Here is a 19,427-nt window from a genome sequence, read left to right as displayed (position 1 = left end):
ACAGTGGGCCACGAGGGATAGATTACGTCCAAAGACAACTGTCTGATTATAATATCGCGTTAATGGAGGTTTTCGCGTCAACTATCCATCAAATATTTTGGGCAGCACGCGGGAAAACTAGCTTTATGTCAAAAAAAGGTTTATTTCGAGAAATTTTGACGACACTAACAACAAAAAAGGTTGGCACAACGGCAATAAAACTCTTCTATTCTCTTTTAATTGAGATTATTTTCAAATGAATGCTTTCATCCAATCCATATTTAAGTATTGTGAGTATTGCTGGAGGAAAAATATGTCATTAAGAATAGAACTAATACTGACGCGCTTTGACTTCATCAAATCGGTTGAAAAGTCATCATTTTAGCATTTTAAACCAAATTATGCGAACCTAAAAGGTGCAATGAGTACTGGAAACGAGAACTTTTACTTCCGGCTGCCTTTCGCGTCTCAAAAACCTTTTGGGCTTAAGGCCCGTATTATCATCCAGAGAATTCCTTGAAAGATGATTTCCTCTGTCTGTGTCATCATTCAAACGCGACAAAAACATAGGCAAGTTTTTGGTCAGAAGTTCTTTTCAGACTAATGACCAACCAGGCACTTTTAAATGCGCTCGTGCACGATGCAAAACGTGTCCTTTCATTCACAACACTGAGAAAATATCGGGACCCAAACGATCCATTAAGATCACCGATCACTTTACGTGCACTTCCGCCAATGTAATCTATTGCATAACTTGCACTTATTGCAAAAAATCTACATCGGCGAAAGAGGCAGAAGACTAGGTGACCGATTCCGAGAACACCTTCGCGACCTGGAGAGGAATTACAAGGATACATCGAAACCAGTCGCTAGACATTTTAATTCACCCAATCATTCTAAGCAACATATGGCAATCTGCGGTCTCTCCTTACACTTAGGTAGCACGGAAAGCCCCAAAACTCTTGAACAAAAGCTCATCTTTCAAACCGGCAGTCTAAATCCCACAGGTATCAACGGACGCTTTTTATTCCACTAATTTATTCGCGCTTTTCTCGTTGCCATGTTCCCACCAATCACGTAGCTCCACTTTCTGCCTTTAAAATCACACACAACCCACAATTCCTCTATTCGCTCCGAAGAAGGGTTAATGCTCGAAACGTCAGCTTTTATAACCGTAACAGTGGCCAATTTAGCATTTCAACTTTGTTGATATTTTCAAATTATTTCGTTACCCCCACCGACGCAGCCCCAAACAGTTTCTTTAGAAACTATCAGCCTTTATTCTCTGTCTGTGGTCTTTTTGTTGAAGATGCGTAAGGTTTCAGAATTTTGCATGGCTTTCTTGTTGGCAATACGAAAAATGAGCAATGCTGAACAGATATATAACGCATGGACAATCCATTACAAGACAAAAGGAAGTAATTTCCCCACTGGTGGATTAAAGAAAAGCTAAAATTTGTGTCTCGTGGTTAGGATACAAGTAACATGAAACTGAATAACATTTTATTCGTCAGATTTTCCTGTAGTGAATACTGTGAATATAACAATTTAGCCACTGGTATACATCGCCTGGTGTAGTTTTGCTTTTAACTTTGGAAGAGGCACATGTTGAAAGACAAAATTGGCGTCTAGGAAGAACAGGGCTTAGCTCTTTTAGAGGCGCTTCCTAGGGTAGGCCCCTCCCTCCGAATTTTCTGTTTATTCTGTTGTTATGTAACAGTCGTCAAAGGCTATTTTCTCTTAAGATATCTTTCTAAGTATGATTCTAATTCTGTCAATAAGTAGTCTATAATTTTTATATTGCCAATCTTGTCTTCGTTTTAGCAGAAATAAACTGGAAATGTACGAAATTTAAGATAGGAAATGATTTGTGAGCGTAAACATCTCGAAGGTACATACTTAGTATGCAGGAACCGTTTCCGTAACCTAACGTGATTCGCTAGCTAAGAGAGAAATAATGACGATGCACGAAGATTGACAGCTTAGTCAGTGTCACCTTTATAAGCCGGTGACCAATATTCTCACTCAGAGCTGAGTTAGACCCTTAGGTAGCGTATTAAGCTGTGTAGAGTTAGCAGAAAACGAATGAAGAAGTATCAACTGTACTAGGAGTGTTAGAAAAATATCTTCTAACACACCCCATTATCTTAAACCTGAGCCAGGCACGAATTTTGTTCGTCTCACTGAGATGATTATTCATACTAGCTGCGTGGGTTTAACTGTTTCAGTAGAATTGTCGAAACCCATCCGGATCCAAAAAATATTTTCTCAAATCGATTATAAAGTAAACGCTCTGAAAAATTATTTAGGAGGCCTATCTAAAACCTGCCACTGAGGCCAAAATTGACCACAAAATCACTGCTTCTATTATCATCCAAGAGGCATGGCTAAACGGTATTCAGGAAACAACTTTTTAAAGCAAGAAAAATGAAATAATCTCTGAATTAGTACACATATTCAAATATTTCAGCCTGCATAGCGGGCTTTTTCTTAAATTTTGAGCTGCTGGAGTCGTGAAACGGAAGCGGCAAAGCTGAGTTTACCACTCGTCTTTTTTGGCTCCGTCGAGTGCTCAAAAATCCTTCAACCAAACGCTAAGTTCTTTTTACTTCATACATTTTAGTACAGGTGCTTTAGATGGGGCCGGGAAAGAAATCACCTGATTTTAAAATTCGTATGGTCTCTCTTCGATATTCAGTTGCTCTTGTGAAAGAAATCGAGTAGGGCTGTCTTCCATGTTGGGGATTCCTGCATGGATGGCAATTTACTCATCGCCAATCTTCAGTTCTCTCTTCATATTGCGAAAGTCTTCCTCTGGTGAAAAACCACACAGGCAGTAGATTAATTAGTATTCAGTCTCATGTCTATTCTTCCCCAGTTTTGAGACCTATTGACGCCCCACACAACTGAATCAGACAGATGTTTGAGCGCGGGGGAAGTGCTTTTCACAGTTTTCTATTCAAGCGCGTCATGAATTGACGAAGGATGAGGTCAGAATGACAAAGTCCATTTTTTTTTTCCGAAATGGGATGACTTGGAAAGTTTTGTCGACAAAGAATCTATTAAATTCCAAAAGATTACACAAACGAATTCCAAAATAAATTCACGAGATTCGCCTTTTTTGTCATTAAAACTGTCGGAGAAGTAATTCTTATTAGATATTTCTATTCGTTATCAAATGTGTGAGATGCTGTGGCTAAAAGTAATCAATTCTGTGTAGTTGTGTTCAAGAGGGAGATTTGGAAATGAATATATACGACATTTCTTTAAGAAGTTTCAGGCATAGTAAATGAATAACCTAAAGCAAGATAGATATATGAATTCTTGACTAAACCGATTTCTTACCCACAAAATAGAAGGAAATTCCCTCAATGACATCTACGCGTTTCATGTCGCGAAAATTTATGAAGAGCTGATACAGAGTAAAATTTGGTCTTTGTCTGACAATCTCTTCCAGCACCATTGCAGTGGGACTTTCGCCACAAGGCGGCTGAAGGCTCTGGGATAATTCGCTGGGCACACCGCAGACATTGGCCAGATTCTTGTAGTTTTTACGGACTTTATTGGTAGTATCATTCAACATACTGGTTACTACTTGCATCTTATCCAAATCCTCGCACAAATCTTTAATTGTCAACGAATCTGACGGAGAAGATTATGACAATCGATAACCGCTCATAATGATAACTCGTCTTTGTTGGGGTTAAAGTTACATGTCCAACGTGCAATAGATGTAATATTTATCCAAAGATTCCACAGACTTATTTTTATACGGGAGGGAAGGGAGGCCCTTCCAAATTAAAAAACAAGATATATGGCACACTTCATGTTTTTGTCTCTCTTTTAATGATCTTTCTCCAAAAAATATCGATTACCTTACTTGTATTAAAATTCGCGCAGTACTAGAATTCGCGCTCAATGTAAGTGCGCGAAATTTCATACTGCGCCAAATATAATCCCCGCGAAAAGGTTTAAATCAAATATTAACTTCATTGACAACTTAAGAATTTAGAATTACGCAATGTACTACGAAATACTATTACATATGGTAATATAACAACAGTTAACAGTATCACTGGATACTAAGGAGTTTTTCAGTGAGAATTAGAGGTTGGTGTTTAAAAAGGCAAGTTATCCGTTCTATTTATGCGTACACAGATTACCATCAAAAATTAGAAATAAAAATTGACTTCATCATCATCTTCTTCAACCCGAGAAATTTATGTCGGGATTCTTTCTGGTTCCATGTAAGAAGTTTTTGTTTCTTTTGGATAATATCTTTTTTATTTTGTATTTTCTTCACTAATTACTATTATTGTTAATGTTATCATATGCAATACCATCTGTGTAAATGGAATACAAATAAATTGTTGTTATCGCTGTTGTTGATTTCACCTAACTGAACAAACCATGCGACATTCTTCTGTAGTCAGACGAAAAAAAAAAAATTGCGTGAAAAAATGTGCCAGCAGCGGGCGGTGAAAAACTTGCTTTAGGTTAACGCGAATTCTGTGGTATTCTTTAATTGTGTTATGACAAAAAGGTTAACTGCATCTGTTAACCCTAGTAAAGAAACCGAACAAGGAAAATGTCCCGCGCGAATTTAAAGCTGTGCGAATAAGTCCTCTATAAGGTGCGCGAAATTAAATCGCGCGAAATTCAAACGGAGCGAAAATGACTACCACGCGAATTTTAATACAAGTAAGATATATCATTTTTACCTCTCATTTACCTGCCACAAAAAAATTTCGTTGTTTGGTTAGGCAGGGTGTATGGTAAACATGACGACATTTTTTTTTTGCCAAATCTTTGTGAAACCATTAGTCTTCAAGTGGCTTTTTGTTCATTGGAACACATACGTAATACTACGAACTAATTGCAAAGTCGTAGGTCGGGAGCACTCGGAGTTCTACTGAGTATGCCTGTGTCATTCACTGTGAACATCATCTTTCCGCTTTATCGTTTTTATCGTTTTTATCAATCAATTCTACCTCACCACAGCTGCCAAAAGCTACGCGGGTATATTTCCTTTTGGTTGTGTTTTCCGAACCTTCTACCGTACCTGTGCTCAATGCCAGACAGCTCCGCGTAAGACAGTGTGATAAACAATTTAAGGACCGCAGGCGGCCGAAGCGTATACTGTGTGTGATTTTGAGGTCTGAAGGTGATTATCGATAGTACCCCACATATCAAGACCTATTTTTTGGTGTAAGCGTGGGCTGTTTTAAAAAAGGAAAATCTTTTTGAAAATTTGAATTTTTTATTTTTACGTTCACGAGTCATAAAAGAAAGAAAACAAAAAAGATGAAGATAATAGTGAACAAACACCAAGGTTGATCTTGAAGTTTGAAATACGAGGTCATCGACAAGGGAGCAGAAGAGTCGTATTCAGCTGCATTGCTGACTGAATTCATCCAATCACTGTAGCACGCCACGATTTTGTTGATTGGCCGTCAATAGACATTCCATACGATCCGGCACTATGCCCAATGTCATGGCTGGTGTTGAGCCTACAGTAGTTACTCCGTGCGGTTTTCGTATTGCTTATACGATAAGACGGGATCAGGCCTGAGACCGGATAGACGGGAAACCTGCTCGCGCAGAGGCAACGACCAATAGCCTCAGCGTGTGAGGCAAGCAATCAAACGCCCAATCGAACCACCCTCACCACTACGTTCAAACATCGGCGAACTTCTGCGGGAGCTACATCTAACCAAGGGTACGTGATACGTAGCTTTTTGTTACACTCTAATCATCCTGAATCGATTATTAAGGTATGGCTAAATGCCTGGCAGCCCGGCACGGTCTCAAATAGACTAATTGCCCGGCAGTTAGACATTTTCACCGAAAATCCACTGGAACGTTCCCTCAAACTTCTTAAGAATATTAAATGTGTGTTTAGATGTGTCAAGCGATTCCAAAAATCAATTTGGTTTTTTCAAAAGACAAATTCTTCGAGCTTGTACATTCCATATTACCGCCCACCTATGTAAGAACAGCTTCAAGTTCAGTTAATATGAAGGGAAACAACACAGAAAACCTCAAATATAGCTGTTGAGAAAATGCGATGTTTGTTTAGTTATCCCAAGTGACTCTTAAAATTATTTTGGTTTTTAGTGGACAAATTTTCCGAGCTTAACTATGGCTTAGCGAACCACAAAAACACTTCATCAGACTACCGAGCACGGTCTCAATCAGACTAAATACCCGCCAATCGGAAATACCACCGAATTACCCGAGAGAAGTTGTACTGTTATTCAGGGTCCTAAGTTGTGACGGGGTGCTGCGAACAAGATAACATCAATATGCATGTTCTGAATTAAAAACATCTTTAAGTATGCACTGGAACGTAAAGTGTTACAATGTGTCTATTTCTACCAGAACGTCTAGGGTGATGTTTTCATTCAGTTTTGTTGGGCGGTCCAAATCCATAGAGAGGGGTTCAAATCTGCTGGGGGATTTGGACAGGGGGGGGGGTCCAAATCCCCTAGGACTCCAGCAGTCTGATCAGAAGCCTAGAATTGTAAGTGTTGACAATCGAGCAATGTTATAGGTGCACGAGCTCACATAATGCATCCACTAAGAAAACAAATAAACTTTTGGAATTGCTTGACATTTCTGAAAAAAGTCTCATATTATTAATAAGTTTGAAAGAATCATCCGATAGAAATTGCATGAAAATTTCTGACTGTGGGGTATTTAGACTATTTGATAGGATGCCCAGCTGCTGGGCAATTTAGTCACAGCTGGGCTAAGAGAAACACAGCATTGGGAGCAGGTACTTATTTATTGATAGCTGGAACTATGGAAGACAGCAGAAGATGATGAGTATCTCAAACTCATTTCAGAATTGTGTGCAATTTTAAAAAAACAAAAGTTGTCCTTGCAGAAATATCTTAATTGGTGCAATCTGCAAATCAAAAAGCTCAGAGGAAATTGTCTTTTCTTAAAGGAGAGAACAGTTTACTTTTTAAATAATCCAATTATCTGAATCCGAAGATAAAATGACCTATAACCTTCAAGTCAAAAGATGATAAACATCTCAAAATAATTTCACAGCGCCATCCACCAATGCATAATTTAATGAGCATAGATGTGATCTGCACTTAATGGAATCCCAAAATAGCTTTGTATGCAAAATGACAATCAATTTACTTGTTTGAGATGTGTTAATAATGGTATGTTTCACCCCTCAGGGATGCTTCATTCCTGTATAGCTGTTTAGGCCTGAAAACTGGTGTAGAATTTGACATAATGAGGGTGTGGTTTTCTAGTGATCCATGAGAGCATCCAGATGTATTTTTCTTTTCAATTCCAAGTGAACAATGGAGAAAGAGAAGAAACCAAAATGTATCTGTTCTGCATTTTTAGTGCCACTTATACCAACCAAATATCTTCCTTAACAGAAAATCTCTTTGTTTTTTCTATAACAAAGTTAAAAAAAATATGGTTGCTTCTATTTGGCTATTTTTTTATGAATTTTCAAAGATCCCAGACTCCTGACTTCATCCAGGGAATTGATTTATCATCATCATTCATATTATTTAGTGAGAAAGCTGGCACTACAACTTTGCAGACAATTATAGAATTAATGCATCAGTCAGCAGCTTTCCCTTGGGGCCCACCCTGGGACCCCTCTGGGATTTGCCCAAATGCCTATTCAAATCTTATCAAATACCCAAGGGTTTAGGGCAGAGGAATCTTGACAAATCCCCTGCCCCCTGGGTGCAACATTAAGGACCAGTGGTCCCGTTAATGCACAAATGTACAAATTTTACACACAAAAACCAGCTATTTGCTTTGCTTAGGCCCATTTTAAACATTAAAATTCATACGTGCCTAACCTAATCTAATGCAAAAATAGTAGTGTTCTCACTCATTCGCATTAAGTTTGGCACATATGAAATTTGATGTTTAAAACAGGCCTTAGACCTTCATTAAAGTTTGTTTCATTTCAGTGCAGTTGGCTCCACTTGACTAAATAGTTGAATTGTATATATATATTTTTAAATTTCCTTTCAGTTTTTGAGGGCCCTTATATAAACAACTGAGTTATCAGTATTCTACCTTCAGTAAATAGGGTTCCTTTCTTTCTTTCGTTTTTCTTTCTAAAAATGGAGAAGAGATGTCTGGTTTTGAGTGCTGTGAGTCTCTGGAATGCGCATGAAATTTGGTGAATTGGGTACTACCCAGGATTGGACCCCTTAAATTCAAAACAGACCCTCCATTTCAGGTTGCATGAGTTTCCATGGCCCCTAATTTTTAAAAGATTTTCATGAAAAAATATTACTAACAATTACAACTTGAACGTACCACTCATGTCTTCCAGTTTGGTATTCACATCTTCTCTTTCTATATCTGACAAATGTTTCTTGAATGTGCCCATCAGCATTGTTGGGTTTGATCGAAAAATAATTTCTATCAAATCTTGGGCTGGGTTCTGATTTTGATTTGCACAACTTGTCACTATGTGAAGTAGGTTGTCGCGTCCCACACCCAAGATGAGTCCCAGAGTGTGCCATTGCTCAGTTGGTAGATGGTCAAGCTTGAGAAAAACTTTGCTTAGGATGATTGGAGGCTGTGTTTCTAAAAATTCTCCAATCTTTATGTTATCTACCAATGGGAAAAATTAAACAACATCTAGGAACCACCATAAGAAAATTTTTTAACTTTTCCTTTCTGTTAAATTTCAGTAAAATGCCTTATCATTTTACTAGGACCTATTTTTTTAACTGTCTTCCATACGTGAATTTTTTTTCAGTCTATTTTCACTCCATGAGTTTGATTTTTAAACAAAGGCCAGTTTTTAGTAAAGTATGGGCAGAAGTAAAAAGGTAGATTCTTAACACTTGGAGGAAAGATATCTAAGCACTCACTACAGTAAACACCCGCATATAAGAACACATGGATTAAGAACATCAGGCTGAAATTTTGCAAATAAAGCACCATTTTTATAAGAACAAAATCAGCCTGGAAATATAAAATGTTCTTATAAAATGGATAAGACATTAACATGCCCTTCATGTTAGATGTATTTTCTTGTTCTGTTCGCTAGTTAACTGGTAATAAGGTTGATTTTCTTTTGCAGGCTAATTGTTACAATAATGTCACGATATTTATTAATTTGCTTTGTCATTAGATATGCTAATTTAATCTCAAGCAATTTTTTGCATTGTTACAGTTCTGAATTCCAACAACAGAATTTAAGAACAATTTAAGAACACCTTCAGGCTGATTTTTCACTAAGCACCCGATAAATAAGAATCTGATCAGCCTGGCCTCCAAAATCATGTGTTCTTATATGCGGGTGTTTACTGTATTATTTATTGCAAAAACAAGATTCTGCAATTGCAAGGTAACCAACAACTTGCTTTCAGATATTTAGAAATTGCAATTTCAAATGTATTCCAAAGCTGCCCACAAAATGGCCAAAAGTTTTAGGCCATAAAAAGCAGATTTGAATTGAAAAAATTTATTCCTCATTGTCACAATTTTTCCAAAAAATAATCACTTATGTTTGAATCATGAATATGGTATTTATGATATTGGTTTTCGACATATCCTACTGTTATAGAGGTTTATTGATTTTTTTTATTAAAATACAATTAGAGTTAGAATTTGTATGTATAGACATATATTCCACTCACACATTTGCATTCACCGGACATTAGAATACAGTTGTGTTCTTTGCAATGCCTTGTTTTAAGCACATTTGTTCATTCTGTGATTAAGTTTTTTTTAAATCTGATTTTTTGACTGTATGTATTTCTGTTGTACTTACCACCAAGGTTTTCTAAGTATTTCCATACTTCCATTATTTTGAGGTCACTTAGGTAGCTTTTCACTTCTTTAATTGAGAGGTGAGGACTTTGTGATGCTACAACTTCAAACATCACTTCTGACTTAGAACGGTATTCTGGTGACAAGTCTGTGGGAACCTTATTAAGCTCGGCCAAGTACTTCCAGTTCTTAACACCTTTGATAGATGTGTCCAAAGATTGGCAGATTGTTCCTTTCAAGGAGATTTTACTGTCCAGCATTGAAACCTTTGTATCTAAAAGGCAAAAACTAATGTCATCAAACAGTCATTCTTTTCACCCTAACATCAGTATGCATATTCTCCATAATGATCCTCTATACATTTCCTGAGAAAGAGTTTGGTTCCTGGAAGGTCATATCCAAATTTCAAAAATGATTTTTTATTGATACAACAATGCAGGAAGTACCAAGATTGAAAGGTACTTTTCACGTCCTCATGCAACCAAATTTTCATTTTTCGTGGAAAGCATCCAGGAGCTTGTTGTAAAAGTTAGGCTAACCATGGAATTTTACGAGGTTGAAAAAGTGTGAAGCTTGATCTAAAGGTTGTTCAGTACCTTCTTTAAGAGGAATTACTTCCGTCAAGCTTTGGCTCTGGTATAACTTAGTTTGTGTCCGTGGTGTCATCTCTGGTTGCTCACTGTGAGATCTCTGGCGCATGCGGTTTAAAGAACCACTGGTGTGTGAAGGATAAGACATCTCCAGTGGTTCACGTTCATTGCCACGAATTTGTCCTAGGTACGTCATTAGAAAGCATAAATGCAGAGTCATTAATCAAACTTTCCATTACAAACGATTATGTAGAACTAGGTGCATCATAGACTTACAACAGATTTACCGCAGAAAATGGAGAACGGTGTTAACAAGACAAAAAAAAATTAAGATTTAAAGTCTCCTGAAGTGCTGGACTGGTTTCTGCCCTTCCAAAGTGGATGAAAGAAACTTACGTTAATCCTGACCAAACAAGTAACAAAACCTCAGAGAGACTCATGTGAACTTGATTTAAATCGACCTTACAGCTAGAGCTTTTTCTGTTGAAGCACCAAAAAAAAACAGTAAAGCATCCCTTCCCCCGAAAATCTCGGTGCAGATTCTTACCGTTTTCTTCTAAATACAAATCTGGGTTTTTATCCCTTATGCTCTGGTCAAATGGAAGCATGAGATTCCCACCATTCTTGTTTCGATTATGATCTCCTTCGCGAATAGTATTCTTCTCCTTTGGACGACTTTCTTCGGTCAATCCGGCTTGGTATAGTGCACTGTAATCTACAAAGAAACGCATCAGACGGTTGTAATTATAGAATTACAATGTCTTTTAACTTACAGGAACAAATCACGACAAGACGTTGTTTTTACAACTTAACGTGCTTCCACTTAGTGAACGTCTGAGCAACTCGATAGCTAGATATTCGTGCACCTATTCTGTCTTTGCAATATCACATCATTGCTAAACTAGTACAAACAAACAAACAGAGCATTGAATGGGAGGATATGTAATTCATCGAAGTATGCATGTTAGCCTTATCCCACACCACCCTTTGGAAATTGAGTGTCAGTCGAAGCAGAGTTAACTCTGGTCGAAGTGACCTGGATGAACGATCTTCACCAACTGAAGCATCGATATACACTTTACTGTTAAATTCACATGAATTCATCAACTGCTAAACCGAACGGTTCACTTGCACTTATTGGTGCAACATACCTCAATCGAGTTATATTGAGGATAGTTTGATTTCCTTAGTTTACAGGTGCAATTTTTCTGACTTACATGTTTTCGATTTTTCCTCCTGATCGAGGCTTTTTTGACGGCCCCAATAATCATGGCAATGGAAAGAACAGCAACAAGAATTTTAAATTTATTATATCATGGCATACCTTGAAGATATCGAGGGAAAAAGAGTGGAAGGATCTGATCTCTGTCACCGAAAGCTAAAAATCCAACGACGCGTCCGTCTTCTTTTATTATTACCGAACCCATTGGTTTTTCTGTCATCTGAAAGTCTTCCAAAGTTTTTATTTTGGCCTTGTTGCCATAGGGGTGAAGGAAGAATAAACCAAAATCATCCAAAGAAAGGACGTAACTATTAAGATTAAACTTCTTTGTCGGGGGATCTTCTACAAGGACATGACAAAGTAACTCGTGCTTGGTGTTAGCTGACACTTTCACTACCACTTTACTTTCCTCCTGATAACACAATTGAGCACGATTAGGTTGCAAGTCATTGCTCTGAAATTGTGACAACTTCTTTTGCTTATGCAACTTTTCGATCGGAAAGAGGATGAGACTCAACTTTTGACCGGGAATAGGCATTTCAAAAAATGAACTGCATTCAAGGCTGAATTTTTCATTGCCGAGGTTTAGGCGATTCTTTGGCAAGAACTCCGCAGTCCAAGGTACGTCACAAGTTAGATCAGCTTTAGAAACAACTTGACTGGTAGTAGCAACGAATGTTTGGTAGTCGCCATGTTCGTCCGATATTGCCGTCTGACTTTGGTCGGACGAAATTTCCCTTAGGATTTGAGGATATGTTACGATACATCCACTCCCATTTGTCATGAAAACGTTTCCGTGGGCAAGTTTTCGGATTTTGCCAACGGAAAGGATAATATCTCCACTTCCCTGCCTGCCTTCCGCCATACTTTAAAAGGAGAGTGAGATTGGCGAAATGCGGAAACCAGCGGCGCAACAAATTCGTTAGAACGAGATGGATCATTTCCTGCTAGAGGGTTGGGCTAAAACTTTTGCATTTAATTTACCGACGACCTTGTTTCCACAGCAACACGTCATAAGTGGCGTGAATGGAAATTGTGGAAGAGAGGGAATTTATTTTGATGTTACATGTAATCATTGTTGAGAGACATTGAGGTAATTCCACAGAAAAGAAAAGACATTTAGAAATTCTGTGGTCATGTTCTAATCAGGCTTCCGGGCATGTCTCAAGGAGACTTCATGCCTGGCGTTAAGAACCTTATATCAAATTCCTAAAGAAAAGCTCCAACACAACTTTGCGTGTATTCGGTGTTTAAAAATGCCAGGAGATTGTTCAAAGAATTTTATGGGTTTTTTTTTTAGTGGACACATTTTTCTTAGCCTGCTGATGTCGGAAACGGCATCTAGAACTTTGAAGTGTCGAAAACCGAGCGATTTTACGGTAAACACAGGCTCGGAAAATTCTTCTTCCACAAAAGACAAAATAATTTCTAGAATCACTTGGCATTTCCAAACAAACTTTGAATATTCCCCTCAGGATTGAATTTCTGACTACCGGGCATTTAGCCTACTTGAGACCAATCCGTAGAATTTCTAAGTGTCGACAACCGAGCGATCCTTTGAGTAGTTTTTGTCCATTCAAATAACAATAATATTGTTTGGAATGGCTCGATATTTCTAAACAAACATCTGATACTCCTGAGAAATTTGAAAGAACCTTTCAGTGGAAATTCTGTGAAAACATCTGAATGTTGTGCATTTCGCAACATTGGAAACCTGTATTTATCGATTAAATTAGGTTTGCTGTGCCAAAAAGTGATTTATTTGTCCTCGTTCAGTCTATCCGAGAAAGGTTTTCGTCTAGACCTCGTCAATTATTTTATTTGAAGGAATATTCTAGAAAAGGAATATTTCAAATAGCGGTTTAAAAATAGCATACCTTTGAGGTAATTTGGTAAAAGAAATAAACGGATCTTATCTGTAGCACTGAACGAGAAAAATTCAACCAAGTATCCGTCTTTGTTTAAGATGACCTAGTCCTTTGGTCTCTGATCGATGGAAGTCGTCTAACATTTTCAGTTTAGCTTTGTTGCCATGGGGGTGTAGGTAGTACGAACCAAGTTCGTCAACAGAAAGGACGTAACATGCAGTGTGAAACTTTCCTGATGTAAGACGGCCAAAACGGTCGACGTAAGAACAAAAGATCCGAGGGAAGATTTACAAGTTTATTACACAGCAGATGTAACGGTACAAAAAAACGGGAACGAGTGACACTAAACAATAAATAAGAAAACAAAGCTCCAATGAGCTAAATGATGTAACAAGATTAAAATGGATTAGGAGAAAGTACTTAACACTAATGGATAGCCTACAGACAGAAACAATTCAGTAAAAGAAAAGAAACAAACAAAGTACTTGAAAACAGGAAATTGTGTAACAGAAACTATCAAAAATAGTGATTGCTACACGAGGCATGAATTCAACAAAGACTACGAGCTAGGCTTAATATTACAACTTGAGCTAATACAGTATAAAACAGTGAAAGGGGAAAATGAAATTACTATTGTAATGAACCCATAATTTGGTACTGAAAACACAGGAATCATAGCAACAATGAATTGGAAGCAGGTAAGCAAAATATTACAGCTACTAATACCAAAACAATTACAGTTTATATAGCAGAGAAATTGCATGCTGAGTGACAAAGGTCAGAGTAAATAGTTAAAATACAGTAGTAAGGTAAAAGGAATATGTGGCTAAACTAAGCAGATTCTAACCCGAAAATCACTACAAAAATACAAATGGAAACAACTACATGCTAAGCTTAGGGCTCAAACAAACATAAAATACTGAAACATACCAAAAGCTAGTATAGCTCGGAATCCGCTTTAAAGGCACTCTCAGGAAGGCAACAAATCAACTGAACTTACCGAGCAATCGGTTGTAACTTATAGTAAAATACAGGAAAAGGTAAAAATAACTTTAAACCAAATTTGGGTCAGGAGCGGTCAACGAAACAGGAATTACTAAGGGAAATCGGTGTTTACTGAGTTACACAACAGGACAAGGGTAGGTACTGGAATAATACATCAACACATTACTAACATTTCTGAAAAATCGCTAAAATTCTAGAAAATAAAATAAACAGAAGAACAAACATGTTTTAAGCAGAAAATAAGTCTAAGTGACTCTGTCACACTGACATCATCTTACCAGGACTTAGAAATATGCTCAATCTTGTCAGCCAAAGCTTTCACTTCAGCTTCACTTTGCGCTTGATAGCATGATTGGGATCGATTTGATGGAAATTCACCTTTGAATCCGAATCAATAGCGAAAACCACATTTGTATGGGTAATGATTCTGTTGAAATTGAGGTGAGACTTGACGCTTCATCGGAAAAAGGCATTTCCATGAACTCGACACCGTCAAGGCTGAATTTTTCAGTGTCGCATTTATACCACGTGTCTGGCAAGAATTCCACACTCTAAGGTGTGCCAGAGGTTAAATCAGCTTTGGAAACTACTTTACTGGTTGTAGCTACACGTTTGGTATGTTTTTTGATCGACCGACGCGGCCTCCTGACTCGAGTCTACAGTAAATTACCTTTTCTCGTCATGGATCCTTTTTAGTCAAGATTTTGTTCCAATCTTGGTCTTCCACCTGACGTACAAAAGGCGGCTACACATATCGCATGGAGGGCGGTTGACTTAGATTTAGTGCACGGGTAAGTTTTTTACTTTCTTCAGTACTACTGACTCAACATTAGTTTATGATACAGATTGATGCTGGTAGGAAAAAATGTAATCTATTGGTGCAGAATTATATACTATGCGGTACAAGTCTTTGCGAGTGACAGAAGAGAGTATCGTAATGGGAAATGAATGTTCGAGCCAATTAGATGTAGGGCTGGAAGGTTAAGGTTAGTCGAGTGAGAGATTGAAATCAATGGTCTTTCTTTTCTTTGTGGATTGCGGAGAATGACTATGTAAGAAGTGATGTTTAGTTCAGTTTATTAGCTTCGCCGTCCGGCAGGGACACCGCAACAGCACGCGCCAATTACTGCGGACCCAATAAACCCACCCATCCCACCGAGAAGACTAGAATATCTAACCATTTCTTTATGTTATAGAAAGGCAGCAAATTCTTCTCAATTATTTTAACACCCTGAGTGTTGGTCCGGCCGGGGCTCGAACCCTCGACCTCCCGCACAACAGTCCAGCGCTCTGTCCATTTGAGCTAACCGGGAGGCGGTTAGCTCGATATGATCTGCACGGTAAAACCAGGTTTTATTCGTTAATTTTCTCTTTTTTTTTTAGCAAACTCTGAAACGGTTATGGCATCGTTACTTTTTTCTTTTACCAATTATTTTTATTTACATTTATTGAGCCTCTCAATGGGTACCCACGATCTTCGTTTTCGCGATTTTTTTGCAAATCTTCGCTTTTTCATTTAGGAAGATCTCTTCGTTTTTCGGATTGAAATGGTTTAAACCTTTATACAGTGTTATCCACAGTTGATAAATATTTCAGTTCAATAGCAAATTGCATAACTCACTGTTTAAATTCACGAAAAGCAATTTAAATAGTTATTGAAACAATGAAGGATTGATGGATTCTTTGGTGACGTTCTGTTTGTTCAGTGTCCTATGCTATTTACGACATTTAAAGAGTGGTTTCTTTATGCGATCCCACAAGCTCGTAGCTTGAACACACACAATTCACCTGTTGACTTGAAATGAGGGTTATTTTACCCTCCCACCTTTTTATTATCAGTGGACTATTTTTGTCGTTTAACCTGCCATCTTCAAGTATCTTAAATGCTGAGGAGTAACATTTACTTTACGGATACAACGCTATTAATTTTTTTTTTTAATTAGATTCGCCGACAGGCAGGGACATCGCAACAGCTTGCGCCAATTACTGCGAGCCCAGTAAACCCACCCATCCCACCCCAGGGCAGGACATCCATCACACAGTAATCTCGTGCGTGGGAAATTAACGTCTCCTACCCCTAACCCTGCAGGAGGCGGGACCTCCATTTATTCGTCCCTTTTCGAGAAGACTAGAATATCTAACCATTTCTTGATGTTATAGAAAGGTAGCATATTCTCCTCATTTATTTTAAGACCTTGAGTGTTGGTCCGGCCATGGCTCGAACCCTCGACCTCCCGCACAACAGTCCAGCGCTCTATCCATTGAGCTAATTTGATGTCAATTGGATGTCACACATCAAACTGACATCAAAGGCCAATCAGGGGGAAAGAACGTATCACAAGGAACCAATCAGAACTCAAAGTAAATACACGTAACCAGCCGCAAAAGCGCGGGAAAATGTCGCTAATGACCAAGTCGGCCAGGTTTCGCGCGTGGTTGATCAAGAGAGTAGTGTGAGTTTTCTAGATCAGTTACAAATCACGGTTAAGTGACATTTAATAGAAAGTTCTTCTAACATGCAATGTCGGATGTCGGCCATTCATTCGCATTAAGAGAAAGTGATAGTGGCAAACCTGTCGAAATCAGTGCAGCTTCTCTGGCGTCGTCCAACACGATGTATTGGCACTGACATGATTGCGATTACCTGACATGATTATGTTTGTGTTTCCTTTGTAGAAATCGGCTACATCGCCGGCGTAGTAGACGTTACAATTCGTCACTCGTACAAACTTATCTATCTCCGCTTAAGAGAGCTTTTTCCGAGTGATTTCCAGTTAACTACTCCGCCCCGTGGACAAACTTCCGAAGCTTTGATCCATTCGGTTTACATATGTCGAGAACTCTGCGCGCCAAAGTCATCTAACCAATCATATTGTTTGTTTCATCTTGGAATTCAAAGCTTTCAAAATGGCGACCTTTGAAGAAGCGTTTGATGTTGTTAGTAATTAATTTCGAATTCCTAGTTTAAATGCGCAGCAAAAAACTGGAATTTGGAAAATAGTTGGGGAAAGAGAGATTTATTTGTCAATCTTCCTACTGGTTTCGGGAAATCTCTCCTGTGTCAAGCACTACCACTCGTGTTTGATCTTACCTCACAAGAGCCTGGTCATATCGTCGTCGTTGCCTCACCATTAGGGAGCTCAAGGAACCACGACGACGACCGGAAGTAGCGAGAACGTCACTGCGCAAGCGCGAACCAAGAATTCCGTCGTCGTCTTATCTTCGACGACTTGAGATGGACCAGTTTCACGTTGTCGTGAACTTCTCAGCTTCAAAGCAGTTTTTCTCATCAAAAGGTGCGGCTTTATTGTCGTTTTTTTGCCAGTCTATGGCCGGTTGGAGTTTGTATTCGCTTCTTCGGTTGATTTAAACCTCCCTGTTCAGTTTTCTACACAAATAAAATTCGAAGACCCGCTAACTCATTTTCCTTCCTCTGCACAACAGATGTCAAGTCAAGCGGTGAAAGCGACCACGTTAGGTTTAAATTTATTTAAGTATATTTTATGAAAGAGTGCTGTTTATCATTTTTATTGAATGAAAAGGTTTAAATGGCAGTGCAATACACCTCTGCGTTCGGTCAAAAGCTGTGTGTATGGAACTGCCGGTTTATTGCTACTAAAAAATTTTGTTTGTTGCTGTTCTTCCGTCGAGACACTTTAAACAGCAAAGAATTCTTCAGATCGGTGTGTCAACATGAGTTTGAATTCCTCTCAGGTTTTGCGAATCTATTTTCGAAATGTTTGATAAAGATCTAGATTTACAGCCATAAAAATTATTCCGACAAAATCACACGGGAAAAAAATAGTATTCTTATGTGAAGCGCGACGACTGATCTGTGCCGATCGCTAGCTAACATTATTTGATTAAATTGACAGACTTGCGTCGTTTGCTCGCCAAAGGAAGGAGCATCAAAGGTAGAACATATCAGGCTAAAGCATGTTGAAAATCAGGCAAGCCTTGGGCAAAATAGGTTTGTTTATACCAGCAACACTTAGAACTGAATTTAAATCTCAAATAACTTCCGTAAAATTTATATTTTAAACTTTTATCATGCGTAAATTATTGTAAATAAAGCTAAAGCTTAATAATTCCTTGAACTTTTGATGTTCAAGAATTGAATAACCTACTCTCGAACTTCCGATATAGGTGAAAATTTGATCCATGACTGAGAAGAAGGTTTTGGAGGTCTCTGAACGATGTCATTTCTTAAACTGACGAAGCGAGAATAAACAAAAATTTCAGACGTCGTCGTCCTTGAGCAACTTCACTGCCTAAGTTTCATTTTCCCGCTAAAAACGACGTCCTCGCTCCAGACCCTGCACGATTACTTGACGTCGTTGTCGTCCCTTTCGTCGTGATTGCTTAAGCTCCCTATTGGTAAGCCTTATAGACGACCAAGTGTCCCATTTTGTAGGAGCTAGGGCTAAAAGCAGCTAACATAAGTTCACTTGAGGAGGGTGAACGCACTCGTGTTGAAAGCGGCGAATATTCCTTAGTTTACGGATCCCCTGAAGCGTGGTTGAAGAAAGAACGCTGGAGATTTATGAAGACGAACTCTGTGTATTCCGAAAAACTCTGTGCCATTGCTGTCGATGAAGCGCATATTGTAAGACAGTGGTAAGTGTTAGATTAACAACCTTCTTCGGCGTTTCCTCCATCAAGAAACTACGATGAAAGGCAGAATTTTAAAACGCGGGAAAAACGATATTGATTACAATCTCTTGTGCTCTGATTAGTCACATAAAAAACGATGTCAGTGATCTCATTGGTGCAAAGACGATAAAGGGAAAGGAATGTTCGAATGTGAGCAGCCGTTTGTGGGGAGGAGCGTTGCGTGACGAGACTAAACTCTACGGTGGCTCATAGGGACAAAATATTTGCACAAATACAAAACACTTACACAAATCACAAAACACTTGCAGAAATCACAAAACGCTTCCACAAATCACAAAACACATGCACAAATCACAAAACACTTGCAAA

General features: G+C 38.4%; 1 protein-coding gene across 2 annotated transcripts; it reads right to left on the bottom strand.

The window, feature by feature from the left end:
* Positions 1-1,465: 1,465 nt before the first annotated feature.
* Positions 1,466-12,911, bottom strand: LOC111324477 (uncharacterized). Of its 2 annotated transcripts, none has more exons than XM_022928038.2 (7): positions 11,674-12,902; positions 10,897-11,064; positions 10,356-10,532; positions 9,761-10,033; positions 8,293-8,592; positions 3,325-3,621; positions 1,466-2,793 (listed from the first exon to the last, which is right to left on the bottom strand). In XM_022928038.2, exons 1-7 carry the CDS (start codon positions 12,434-12,436, stop codon positions 2,744-2,746), a joined length of 2,028 nt encoding a protein of 675 aa, XP_022783773.1. In that variant the 5' UTR covers positions 12,437-12,902; the 3' UTR covers positions 1,466-2,743. The 2 variants fall into 2 exon arrangements, with proteins under 2 accessions (XP_022783773.1, XP_088613206.1); XM_088757080.1 differs by lacking the exon at positions 1,466-2,793 and adding an exon at positions 8,047-8,087 and having other exon boundaries at positions 3,502-3,621; positions 11,674-12,911.
* Between the last annotated feature and the right edge of the window lie 6,516 nt (positions 12,912-19,427).

This window comes from Stylophora pistillata, chromosome 4 (assembly GCF_964205215.1).
Source record: "Stylophora pistillata chromosome 4, jaStyPist1.2, whole genome shotgun sequence".
Taxonomy (NCBI): Eukaryota; Metazoa; Cnidaria; class Anthozoa; order Scleractinia; family Pocilloporidae; genus Stylophora; species Stylophora pistillata.
The sequence above is the reverse complement of the archived record's forward strand: the minus strand, read 5'-3'. Positions and strand labels throughout refer to the sequence as shown.

Coding starts and splice junctions, on each gene's coding strand:
- LOC111324477 (XM_022928038.2), bottom strand. CDS start 12,436: ATGGCGGAAGGCAGGCAGGGAAGTGGAGATATTATCCTTTCCGTTGGC. Junction 10,533..10,896: donor TTTGTATTTAGAAGAAAACG/GTAAGAATCTGC, acceptor TGACGTACCTAG/GACAAATTCGTGGCAATGAA. Junction 8,593..9,760: donor ATACTTAGAAAACCTTGGTG/GTAAGTACAACA, acceptor TCCCATTGGTAG/ATAACATAAAGATTGGAGAA.